At 26.2% G+C, this 12,387-nt stretch overlaps 1 protein-coding gene across 4 annotated transcripts; it reads right to left on the reverse strand.

Moving 5' to 3' along the window:
• Window positions 1-7,555: 7,555 nt before the first annotated feature.
• Window positions 7,556-10,385, reverse strand: LOC137826168 (transcription factor NAI1-like). Of its 4 annotated transcripts, none has more exons than XM_068632037.1 (4): window positions 10,184-10,385; window positions 9,568-10,083; window positions 8,096-8,461; window positions 7,556-7,986 (listed from the first exon to the last, which is right to left on the reverse strand). In XM_068632037.1, the coding sequence occupies exons 1-4, from the start codon at window positions 10,217-10,219 to the stop codon at window positions 7,900-7,902; spliced, it is 1,005 nt and encodes a 334-aa protein (XP_068488138.1). In that variant the 5' UTR covers window positions 10,220-10,385; the 3' UTR covers window positions 7,556-7,899. The 4 variants fall into 4 exon arrangements, with proteins under 4 accessions (XP_068488138.1, XP_068488139.1, XP_068488141.1 ...); XM_068632038.1 differs by having other exon boundaries at window positions 9,568-10,074; window positions 10,184-10,326; XM_068632040.1 differs by having other exon boundaries at window positions 7,556-8,061; window positions 9,568-10,074; window positions 10,184-10,326.
• Window positions 10,386-12,387: the final 2,002 nt, after the last annotated feature.

Below are 12,387 nucleotides of genomic sequence, written 5' to 3' on the forward strand. Positions count from 1 at the left end.
TATCAATTTTAAATTTTTATACTTGTCTAGTAACCATTTACTCTGTACTCAGTTCATTTTTTTTTAAATAATTATCTATTTTTTTTAAATAAAAACTTTCATGTTAGGTATCACTATGCAATTTGAGATCTCAGCTAGGCTGACACCTCAAGTAACAACAATCAATAATTATCTAAAATTTATGAATAGAGAACTTAACTTAACAGCAGAAATTATAAAATATATTTTATTTTAATTTATATAATATAACCATTTTAAACATTACACTAAATAAAATCACTAAATAAAAATCAATTTTATTAACCAAAATTATTGGTTACTATTTGATTAAAGATCATTTTATAAACTAAAAAATTTATTGATATCTAAGATAGTTTATATTATTAATAAAAATTTATAAAATAGTTTCTAAATTAGTATTAAATTATTAACTACAAAGATTTAAACTATTTCACTTACTACGTATTATTTTTTTAGAGATTATTTAAAATATAAAATATTAATAACTAAAATCTTAATAACTAGTTTAAATACTAATTTAAAAATTATTTTACAAATTTTTATTAATAATACAAATTATTTTAGATACCAATAATTATTTTTAATTTTTTTAAAAATATTTAATTTAACTAATATATTAATTAATTATTTTTTATCTTTAAATTTAGTTATTATTTAATTATTATTTTTAATATTAAATGTATTTGTCAAAAACACTTGTTTTTTTTTTCTCCTTTTATTTTCTTTCTCTTCTCCCACTTGCCTCTATCATTGCTTGTCCTTCAGTGTGCTTGAGTCACCATTGCCATGGTGGATGAGCATTGGAGGTATGTTGTTGCTCGCTAACCAGTAAATACTCGTGCCACCATTTTCAAAGCTTTGTGCTGCCACCACCGTCATCAAACTTCGTATAATTGGTTTATCTTAATTTATGTTTTCTTGTGCTCTTATAAGAATTTGATACTATTGTTTTTTAGAGGCCTTTTGATACTATGCTATGTTTGAAAGAAGAGAAAAGAAAAAAAAAAATTCTAGAGAGATAGTGGTTTTTTTAAAAATGAAATATGAATAGCTGAAAATTTTATTTATATGTTCTTTTTATTTTAATAATAAAATATTTGTATATCATTTAAAATATATCACTTTCACTTTAAGGTTATTTTTTAGATCTTTACGCATTGAACTTATATTGTACTATTTTTAAGAGTGTTTTCTTGTATTTTGAGAGGTCTTGTTCTCAAAAGGAGATTAAGATTAGTTAAACCTCTAAAGGTCTGTGTACTCCTTGTAATCTAGAGAAGTTTGTGTACTCGTGTAATTTAGATGTTGGTGTATTCTTTGTAATCAACTTGTTGATTAGTGAAACCTCTTGAGAAATTAATGGAAAATTGGATGTAGCTCAAGGTTTTGGGTGAACCAATACAAAATCTACTTTACTATTGCTTTTCTTGTACGGTTAGACGTTGTGTTTATTCTGTATTATCTATTATTTGAGTTCAAACTTCATTCAACTGTCTTCTTGAACCAAATATTCTTACATGAATTAATTTATAAACACAATTTAGTGTGGCTCTTAAATACATTATTCACAATTTTTTTTCAGTTGTTAATGATAGAAAATGGATTATTTCTTCAACTAGGGCCACATGATGCATTGCAATGAAGAAGGGTCCCTGAAATACATGATTCTTTGACAACTAGTTTTCTCTCCCGAAAACAGTCCATCTTCTTCCTTCCCTGTTGAAGATTCCGCATTAACTAAAGGTAAAAACATTTCATAATATATAAGTGGGTGCAAACTTTACCTTATGAGTTAATTTTGTAAAATTGAGTTAAGCTTAAAGTTCACTTTTTAATATGTTAAAGTCATTTAGAGTCTATCTTAACAAGAGTTTGTTGACCATATTAGGTCATCCGCTATAAAACCATTCATAAATATATAGTCTTATACACAAGTTAACAACCTTACCGTGAGAGAAGTGTGTTGAAAATCTTAAATCGACTAAGACTAAAAATAATGACACAGAGAAAAAGGAAAAAAAAAATTGACTACTAACATTAACATTATAGATCTTTCAGCCATCATTTACTTTGTTAAAAAGGTAAGGTTTTTTTTTTCCATTTGAGTTTCTAACATAACATCCTCAAGGGTATGTTTCTTGCCAAAATAATTTCGAGGAATAAAATTTAAGATCACTTGACATTTTAGTTTATAATATTTCAAAGGATACACGCGTGGACATTATTCTTGATTTTTTAAAACAATTGTCAGTTTCTTCATTAATTATTCTGTTTTCATTCACGTGATAAGAATGGGTATATATCTTGCTTTCTCCTAAAAATATAATATATCAAAGATGGCTTTCAATTAATTAGTTTGAAATGTCAGATTTTTAAACTGATAATTTATACTAATTAAATCATTACTCTCATCCATTTAATTTAATAATATTTTCATAAATGTTACTTTCAATAAAAATAATAAATTTATTTTTCATTCACAACATAAAGTCTAAACCTACACCATCTAAAAGTTGTGGATCTGCAACAATTACATAAAATAAATGAACAATTCTCAACTCATCTCCACCTTATCAAAACTTTTTAAAAAATTATAAAAAATGTTTATGTGCAAACAAATGTAGTTGACAATCATGTAGCACTAGAACTTTCTATGATGAGACTTTTTCAATGATTCATGAATTAAAAATGTTTTCAGACAGACAAGGCCAGTGTAGTTGGTGAAGCTGTGAATCATGTGAAAGGAATTCAAGAACTAGTGAAAGAGCTACAAATCCAAAGAGAGAGAGAGAGAGAGAGGAGTGTGTAAATTCAACAATCGCCAAAAAGTAAAAAATAATTTATTCTTATTATTATCAACTAACTTTAATTAAATATTAAATTATAATTTTATAAATTTAATGTTACTACTATTGATTTTTTTAATTCATTATTTTCACTTTTATTATTATCAATATTTTTATTTTATAATTTTATTATTATTATCATCTTATAAACCCTATTAAAATCCCTTTTATTTCATTTCATTATTTGATATCTACAAAATTGTTATTTGAGTTACAATGCAAAATTACTATCTACCATCCCATTGACTATATCATTCCATTAACCACTCTCTTGGTTGTGCTTAAAGCCTTAACCTCTTGTTAATAATGGAGGATTCATGATATAATTTGGTTTGTCAATGGCCAAAGAAACTCACTATTATATTATAGTTTTTTTTAATCAACAATAAAAATTTAATAAATAGAAGTACTAGGGATACTCCAACCCATGTACAAAATTTTTCTATGCTAGAGAAATGAGGTTTACAGATAAAATACTAAAACATAGCCATATTCCAAAACATAGCCATATTCTGCATATATAATTATGATAAGCTTACACCTCTTTAAAAAACATCATGATGTCAATACATAAATCAAATTATCTATTAAGGAATCTAGCAACTTAGTCCAAATCCATAATATAGGCATATCAGCTAAAAAGAAAGACTTTGTCTCTTTGCTATTTAGTGCAGTTTCCAAGCATCCATTATCCATTATGACTATAATTGTACCCCAAGAAATTCCTCTCATGCAAACCAATATTCTAGCCAAAAGTAGAGAAAAGACGTTAATCATCAATTTAGTGATTTTAAACATTCATATACATTAATACACCAATCAGAATAAGAGAAATTTGACTTTGGAAATTTATAACTTACCCATGCCCACGCCTTTACTTTGGCCAAAGAAAAAATTTCAACAGGATCCACCACAGCATTATTGAAAATTATCATATTCCTATGATTCCATATTGCCCAAATAATAGAAATCCACATACATTTCCAAACACAATTTTCCAAGTAGTTTAGACCCGTAAAATCTATTTGTTGAAATGTTGAATAACATTATCACCATGTAAAAAAGCTCTACCAGCCCAAGTATCAGACATATACCACACTTTAGAAGTCACTTTACATGTGAAACAAAGATGATTTACCGTTTCAAACTCAGATCCACACATGGCACACATCCCCCCTCCAGCCTGAATTCCTTTATGTATTAAATTATCATATGTTGCAATTTTACCAATTAAAACACGTCAGGCAAAGTAATGTGCTGATGGAAGAGCTTTTAGTCTCCAAAAAAACATCAAAATTGAATGCAGAGCATGAATATGGCTGCAAGATATTTTAGTGGCAAAGAATTTTATAAGCAGAGTTAACTATTATATTATAGTTATTATAATGACGTAGACTTCAAATTTTTTACATGATAATTTTATAAATTGATAAGATGATAAATTATGTAATCCCTATTAGATATGTTAGATAGTCTAATGTATCACCTTTAAACAGTTTAATATCCCATTAGATGATTTTATGAGAATAATTAAGTTTATGAAGTTTTTATGATAACAAATATCATAAGATATATTAGGATTGACCATGATGGAATTTTATTTTTTTTGTTTTTACTAAAATGGAGTTCGTTTAAAAAAATTACAAAGACAAGTCGTGACATAAATTAAAGAATTTCAGTCGTCACATAAATTTAGGCAATGATCAAAAGAAAACTATCTTAACATTGATTTCTTGAAATAATAGAAAATCTTTATTATTTCTTAATTGAAGATAATAATTTCGGATATGACATCATGGATCAAGTTCAACAAATAAAAATAGTCCTGATAAATTAAAAAAAATACATGATGTGTAGGAATTTTATTTAAAATTCTTATTATATATATATATGTGATTTTTTAATAAATTGATTTTTTAAATTTCGTTTTTGAATTATACAAAATATAATTAAAATCGTATTTTTTTATTCGAGTTCAATGTAAATCATTTGTGACAAATTCGTATATGATAAATACAATTTCTTCTAATTTTATAAAATAGTATATCATATTAGTAATTTACTTTCAATTAACCAATTCTGAAATTAAAAAAAATATACCAATTTTTAAGAAAATTGATTTTAAATTGAACTACTTTCCAAAATAAAAAGCATTTGGAATTTGAACATTTAAAGTTACATTATTGCTAAGATACATAGCATTTAATTTTGGAAGCATATGTGTCAATGTGTCATATCATCTTTGTTCACACTGTGAGTTCCCACTGCTCACATGCTATCCATAAAACACCTGTCTTATATAGAACATAATGCATTTAAGACATTTTATTAGACATTTTACCAACTATTTGTACATCTATTGATGGTTTTAAGATGGGAACACATTTAAGAACTAAGAACTTCTACCACATTAATTATTCATTACAAACCCAACAAATAACTTATTTATAACACTTTTTAATTTTAGTTATAAATCTTCACTTATCAAGCCATCTTATGACATTAGTAGTTTCCACCTTCATACCAAAATACAATTGTTCTGAATTTTGGTAGATTAGTTACAATTTTATTTTTAATACACATGTGAAAGACTTAAGAAAATTATATTTAAATTGTTTTTGAGATTTGAATCTTAAATAATTGTGATGCAAGTTTATTATTATTTAGAAATAAAATCAAAAGAAAATTTAATTAATATTCTTTAATTATTTAAAATGTTTTTAGAAAATAAAATTATAAAGTTCTAAAGTACAGAATACCTAAATGATTAATTTTAATAATAGTATTTAACATCAAAACATTTATATATGATTTAACAACTATAGAAGAATAATTAACATTATCTTTTATATTAATATTTTTTAAATTTTTATTTTTATCTTGTTTATAAATTAATCTTAATATATAAAAAATTGATTTATCTTTTTAATTATAGAGAAACTTGTTGCAATTTTGTTATGATTTTTTTTATTTGTATTTGTTTTTGTCTAAAACAAGATTCAGATAACTATTCTTTATTATTTTCAATCGGTCGGTCACTTTTCTTCCTTCCACTTAACTCAACAACTTTCACCTCATCTTAGTCAATCATCAATCATTTACTTCAGTCAAACTCTTCCTTTCTTCGTAGGCTCTCAGTCGGGATAACACCTGCAAAAATGTTCTATTGATCAAGTAAGCGTTTGGTGCAATTAATATGTGATAATTTGTATATTTTTCTCGAAACTTTTGTGATTATTTATATTATTATTATGGACCATTATATATTATTGGGTCAGATTTGTGTTTTGAATCGTCATTAAAAACATATTACATAATATTTACTTGCTGCTTAGGCTCGTTAATTTTCTTATAAGAATTTAGACTTTAAGATTTATGATTTAGAGTTTATTGATTAACACAACCGAATATCGAAGTATTTAAAATTTGTATGGTTCCGACCGATTGTGTTGCAAGTGAACGAAGAATATAAAATATTTTAAATGCTTATAGTTTTAATAGTTACAAGAAGTAAGAAATTTGTAATTTTGCTATAGAAATTAGCGTGATTACATTGTTGTGGAACTTGGTTCCCTATTACAAGAAGAACCGTTAACAAGTGAAAACAAACTTTCTTTATCAACTTATATATAAATTGGACATATCCTAAAGTTTATCTAATTTTCATGTAAAGATTAAATGCAAGATTGAGGGTCACAAGATAATCAAATACCCTCTTTTCTTTTTCAAATGTTTTGTTGGAAATATTTTTACTTTTAAAATTTAAAAAAACATAATTTTTTTATTATATATATATATTATTTTTAATTAGTAACTATTAATGTTTCAATTACTAATTATTTTAGATTTTAAATTAATTTTTAATTAAATTAGTGATTACTTTAAAATTTAAAATTTAAAAAATAATTAATAATTAATAGTATTAAATACTAATTTAAAAATTATTTTAAATATTCATAATATTTTAATTTATAAAATAATATTTAATAATTATTAATTATTTTTTTATCTTTAAATTAGTTTTTGTATTATATTTTTTTTATATTTGAAGTTTCCTTTGTCTATTTGTCTCTTATAACGAGACAAATTTTAACATCTTTAATCCACCACTTCTTTGAATTTAATTCATTTATTCTCTATCAAAAATATATATATAATATTTGTTTTCCTCACTTCCCTTTATTTCTTCTCACCTCCATCATTTTCCATATTCCACATATATCAAACAATGAGTTAGATATTTTTTATAGTAACGTTTTGATTTTTTTCTACACCACATCCATTTTCTTCTTCCTTCACTGTTACAATTATTCCTTCTTCTTTTTCCTTTTAACAAAACCATTTTCCAGGCATCTAAACATTTCATACTTAAATCATAAACATTACATTTAATAATTTAATAATACTTTTTATTTTAATAAATTTGTTAATTGTTTTTTAATCATATTACGCGTCTATGTTCCTACTGGTAACGATTACACCCATTAAGACTTTTTAAGTATATTATTAAGAATATTCGTTCTAAAATAGTTTTTATTTCTTAAATAAAAGAATATCGAAACAAAAAATAAATCAGAAAAATTAAAAATAATACTTCATTGAGGTCTTAACATCGGTTAATTTAAAATTTATTTTAAATAACTAAAATTACATAATTATGGATCAAAGGAAGTATTTTGAATAAAGTATGCCCAAATTTGTTTTTTTTATTAATTTACATCAGCACCAAATTACACACTAGACGAACCTTCCCCTAGTTGTTTTCTCTAATTCATAGCAGTCATAGTTGAAGACAGCATTATTTTTATGTGCACAAACCTAAAGATCTCTTTACACTATGGGACATGAATATTAAAAAACATGTTCACAGGTTTCTATTGTTTTATAGGCAAAAACAAACCAAACCAAACCACCAAATCTCATCTTCTCATCAGTCAATCATACAGTAGAATCCAAAAACTTGATATATTTTTTTTTTCTCAATAGTGTACAATCCCATAACTTGTTTGATGCACTAGCACAGATCACAAACTCACTGTTGCATGCCATACACATCCAAAAGATATTCTCTCAGATTCTTCACTAGCTCATCCGTGCTCATTCTGCATTCCTCATCCATCTGCATCATAGCAGAACATCACAAACCATGCATTTGCATAATTTCACATATGAGTGCATTCTAATGAATAATTATCTGGGTTCATGGACTGTGTTTGATATATATATACCTGAGCAATGATGTGGATTATAAGAGTAGAAGTGCCAAATGGTAACACGCTGCTACTGGTTGGAGAAAGATGGAACTTTTCAAGCAAGACAAGTATGTTGCAGATTATGTCCTTTTGCTTCTCACAATGGATTCTGATGAGTACTTCCTCATCAAGAACTCTTGCTTCAACCTCAAACAGTGATTCTTTGTTGCTTTCACTAATATTGCTGCTGTTTTTATCTGAGGAGGCTTGAGATTTCATTACCAATGTTGATGAATGATGCACTACTCTTGTGTCATTGTTTTGATTTTCCAACTCTTTTACTCTCTCTTGAAGTTGCCTTGTGTAATTCACAGCTTCACGAAGCACATAAGCCTTGTCCATCTGCAAAGTTACCCAGAAAAAATCTTAGTTGATTGAAAATAACTAATACAACTTTTTTTTGTTCTAAAAGAAAGTTGCTACCCTCATCTATAAAAAATTGAAATATTCAAATTAATACTTGATAATCCTTTTCAAATTTAAGTGTTATACATTACAAAAACAACAATAATGCATTGGAGATTCTAATTATAATAGTACTTCATGGGGAGTGGACCATGAAATTTTTTCTTTAATATTTTCTTCCTGTGTGATGATTAGTTTGCTGGTGTCATCTTTTTGAATACTATAATATTTCCCATTATTAGCAAAATAATGCTTCAGTGGTTCACTGCTTTATAAGTCTAAAATCTTATTTTAAAATATCAAATGAAAAAGTAGGACAACATGTTAAGGGATTCTTAAACCTAATCAAGCATAAGCAAAAAACACCAAATATTTTTATTAATTCAAAAGTTAACTGATAATACAGGAAAACTGTTTTAATATTAAATAATAAGATGTGTCAATTATGTGTTTAGGATTTAGGGTAAAAAATATGTTTTCTAATTCTAAAGTTCAACATTTTTCTATCCAAAAGGTGTATTGAAAATATATAAAATAAATCGATATCATCATATTTTATCACTTTATATTATTTCAAGAGAGCAAGTTTAGTTCATGCAAAAGAGAATAATGAGGGAGATAAAGGTGAGAAAGCAAATGCCAAGAAACAAACATGAAAAATAAAAATTATCTTACTTTTTTTTATATAAAAATAACTACTAGCTAGACTTCTTCTTAAATGAGTTGACTTCATATATATATATATATATATATATATATATATATATAAATGAAAATGCAAGATTGATGAAACCATATAATTCTTAACATAATAAAAACTGTGTCTTTCATGGATTGAAAAAAATATCCTTCTGACCAACACAAGTTATAGCAAATAAAAACACAGAAATCTTTATAAAACATTCATATAAAAACCCATTAAATAGTCATAAAAAAACATATTTTTATGCATTTGATGAAAGGAAATCATTTTAAATTTTTTTATAATACTGAATGACACTTGTGGAAAAAAATATGAATAAGTTCAGTGTATGGTAATTGACCCTCTTGAGTCCAGGAATGGTTGCTGAAAGTGCTATGATGCTCCCTGTCAGTTCCTGTCTCCTTTTCCTCTCAGCAATGATGTGATGTTGTGTCTCAGAGGGCCTTCTGACCCTCTTTCTTGGCTGATCCATGAATGGTTCAAATTCATCAGCTCCATCTTTCACCACAGCACCCCTTTTGCTGGAAGATCCCTGCAGTGATGAACCAAGCTTTGGGGAAGGCTTATGAGGTATGATTGGTTCAGCAGATGAAGTATCAAAGGAGAGAAGGTATGTGGTGTGTGATGATGGTGGCAATGTTTTCAAGGACTTGATGGAGTTGGAACTGTAGCTTTTGTGGAGAGTGTCACCAATTGGCTCATCAAAGGACACACTGCTGTTGGTGGGACTGAGATTCTCTGCTTCAGGTGACAAATTTTGTGGCTCCTCAAGGATCTCTCTTAGGAACTGTTGTTCATCAAATGAACCATTGCTATCACTCAACACAGCATCATAATCTTCCATTTCCTGTGACAACTAAGAAGAAAAATAAGTTCTGGTTTGTTCATGGATAGTAAGATGTGCATACTGAGAAATCCAGAAAATGAAATTGAATGTGGTTTAAGGGAGGTTTTACCAAATTGGAAATCCAATTCTCCAATGAATCCTCCATGTTTTATGGATATGAGAACTCTTGTGGTTGGTTGTGTGAATCTGATAGAGAGTAGCACTTGCAACTTCTATAGGAAATTGCATTGTATATAATGGAACAAGTTTCAGCTTTTATATATGATAATTTTTGTATTTTAGGGGGGTGTTTTTTTCTCTCTCTCTCACCTTTCATGCAATTATTAGCTTATGAGAAATAAATACTATTTTTTCTCTCTCTCGGACAGACACCTTTCATGCAATTATTAGTCATGGGAAATTAGTACTACTTTCCAGCAAACTCTTGTTAACAAAAAAAAAAACAAAAACTGTGCACTATATAATTTTTGCATCATTTTCATGTGAGAAAAAGCTCTAAAATTAAAATTAAATATTATACAAGAGATTGAATCTTAAAAAAAGTATTTTAATAATTAAATTAAATTTTAAGTTGTAAAAAGTTGAAATATATTTTTTTATAAAAGTGTCAAGTTATGAACATTATTATTGAAACAAGATTTATAAACGTATAGTGATTTAGTTAGATGTATCATATTTATTACCCATCAAAAAATTATATCAATATAATGAAATCCTTTTAATACAGTTTTTTTTATCAATAAATAAATAAATAATGTTTTAAGATACTCCAATTATAATAACTAATTAATTATTGTGTTGTCTAACCTGAGTGATTAGAAGGTTGAAAGGTGGAAATAATATAAAAATTAAATTAAAGTCCATTAAATAAGTTTAAATACGGGTAATATGTTTAATAAATATAAGGTTTAAAAAATAAAAGTTCAATTAGGTCTAAAACCTGATAAGAAAGTACTATAAATAGGTTATCAACCCAAGAGGTAAGTAAAGTGGATTTTATCTGAGAATTAACTAAAATCGATTCTGACTTTATCATCGGAGTCGTCTCTTGCAGATACACATATCTACCCAAAAGCTGATACTGAGACTAGAGACTTGAGAGTTCTAGTTGATCTAGTCCAACAAATGAAAATCCATAATTTATATCTAAGTCCAAACTCAATCATTGAAAAGTGTAACTGAAAGCCCACCTCAAACTAGAAGATCCAAAAAAACGAGAAGTGAAAGAAAAAAAGTTATTTGTTTTTACAAGTAAGAACAACTATAATTTATGTATAATCTAAAAAAATAACCATCCTATCATTAATAATAGTCTCTAAACATTTATACAAAAACACTTATACAACTCTTAACATTTTAGAAAACTTAGATATTGTTGATATAGAAAATTTATATAAAAAAGGAACACCAATATAATCACAAGTGAAATAGGGACATAAAATTCACAAAAAACGTGGGATCAAAGTACGTGCATAATGTTAACTATTTATTGGTTATTTAAGTGACTATTTTTGTTAATGTAAACATTTTACCATCTTTATATCTATGTATCCTGTTTGGTTGTGAAAAAAAAAATAGTTTAATTGTTTGACACGCAATAAAAAAAAATTAAAAATTTGTAAAGTTTATTGTATTGTTTTTATATATTTTAACTCATTTTTTATTTTTTGAATAAAATAAATGTAAATGTTAGTTTTTTTTTTCATCATCTCATCATGTATTTGATAACCAAAAAACTATAATACTAGTGGACATATGTAAATATTTCACATGTTAATATTTTAATAATTTATTCATTTTTAAATATTGACTTGTCACTTATTGTATATTTTCTTTTTAAATGTTGTCCGTTTTTTTATAATCTCAATGATATTTATATAATGTATAGTCTCATCGTTATAGTAAAAAGCAATTGAGTTAGAATTTATAAAAATACTTTTTCATTATTTTTCTATTAAATTAGTCATTTTTCATCTTTTAAAATCTTATATAACTTTTAGATAAAAAAAAAGATCAATGGCAGTGCAGTTTGGTAAGGACCAGAGAGTGTCTAAGCAAATCGGTGATAACAAGACATTAGTAGCCAAAAATGGATCTTGTTGGATACAATTATTGTGTCCTTAGTGCCAAAACCCTAAGTAGTGAATATTTTATTTTGAAAATAGTTCAGCATGTTTCATGAGTCTTAAAAGGTCATGGAATGAATTTTAGTATATATATATATTTATATATTTATATGAGCATGTGGAGTTTTTGAGTGATAGTAACATACTGATACGACATGGATATGAATACGAAAATACGTATAATTTC

The sequence above is a fragment of the Phaseolus vulgaris genome, chromosome 8 (assembly GCF_000499845.2).
Source record: "Phaseolus vulgaris cultivar G19833 chromosome 8, P. vulgaris v2.0, whole genome shotgun sequence".
Lineage (NCBI taxonomy): Eukaryota > Viridiplantae > Streptophyta > Magnoliopsida > Fabales > Fabaceae > Phaseolus > Phaseolus vulgaris.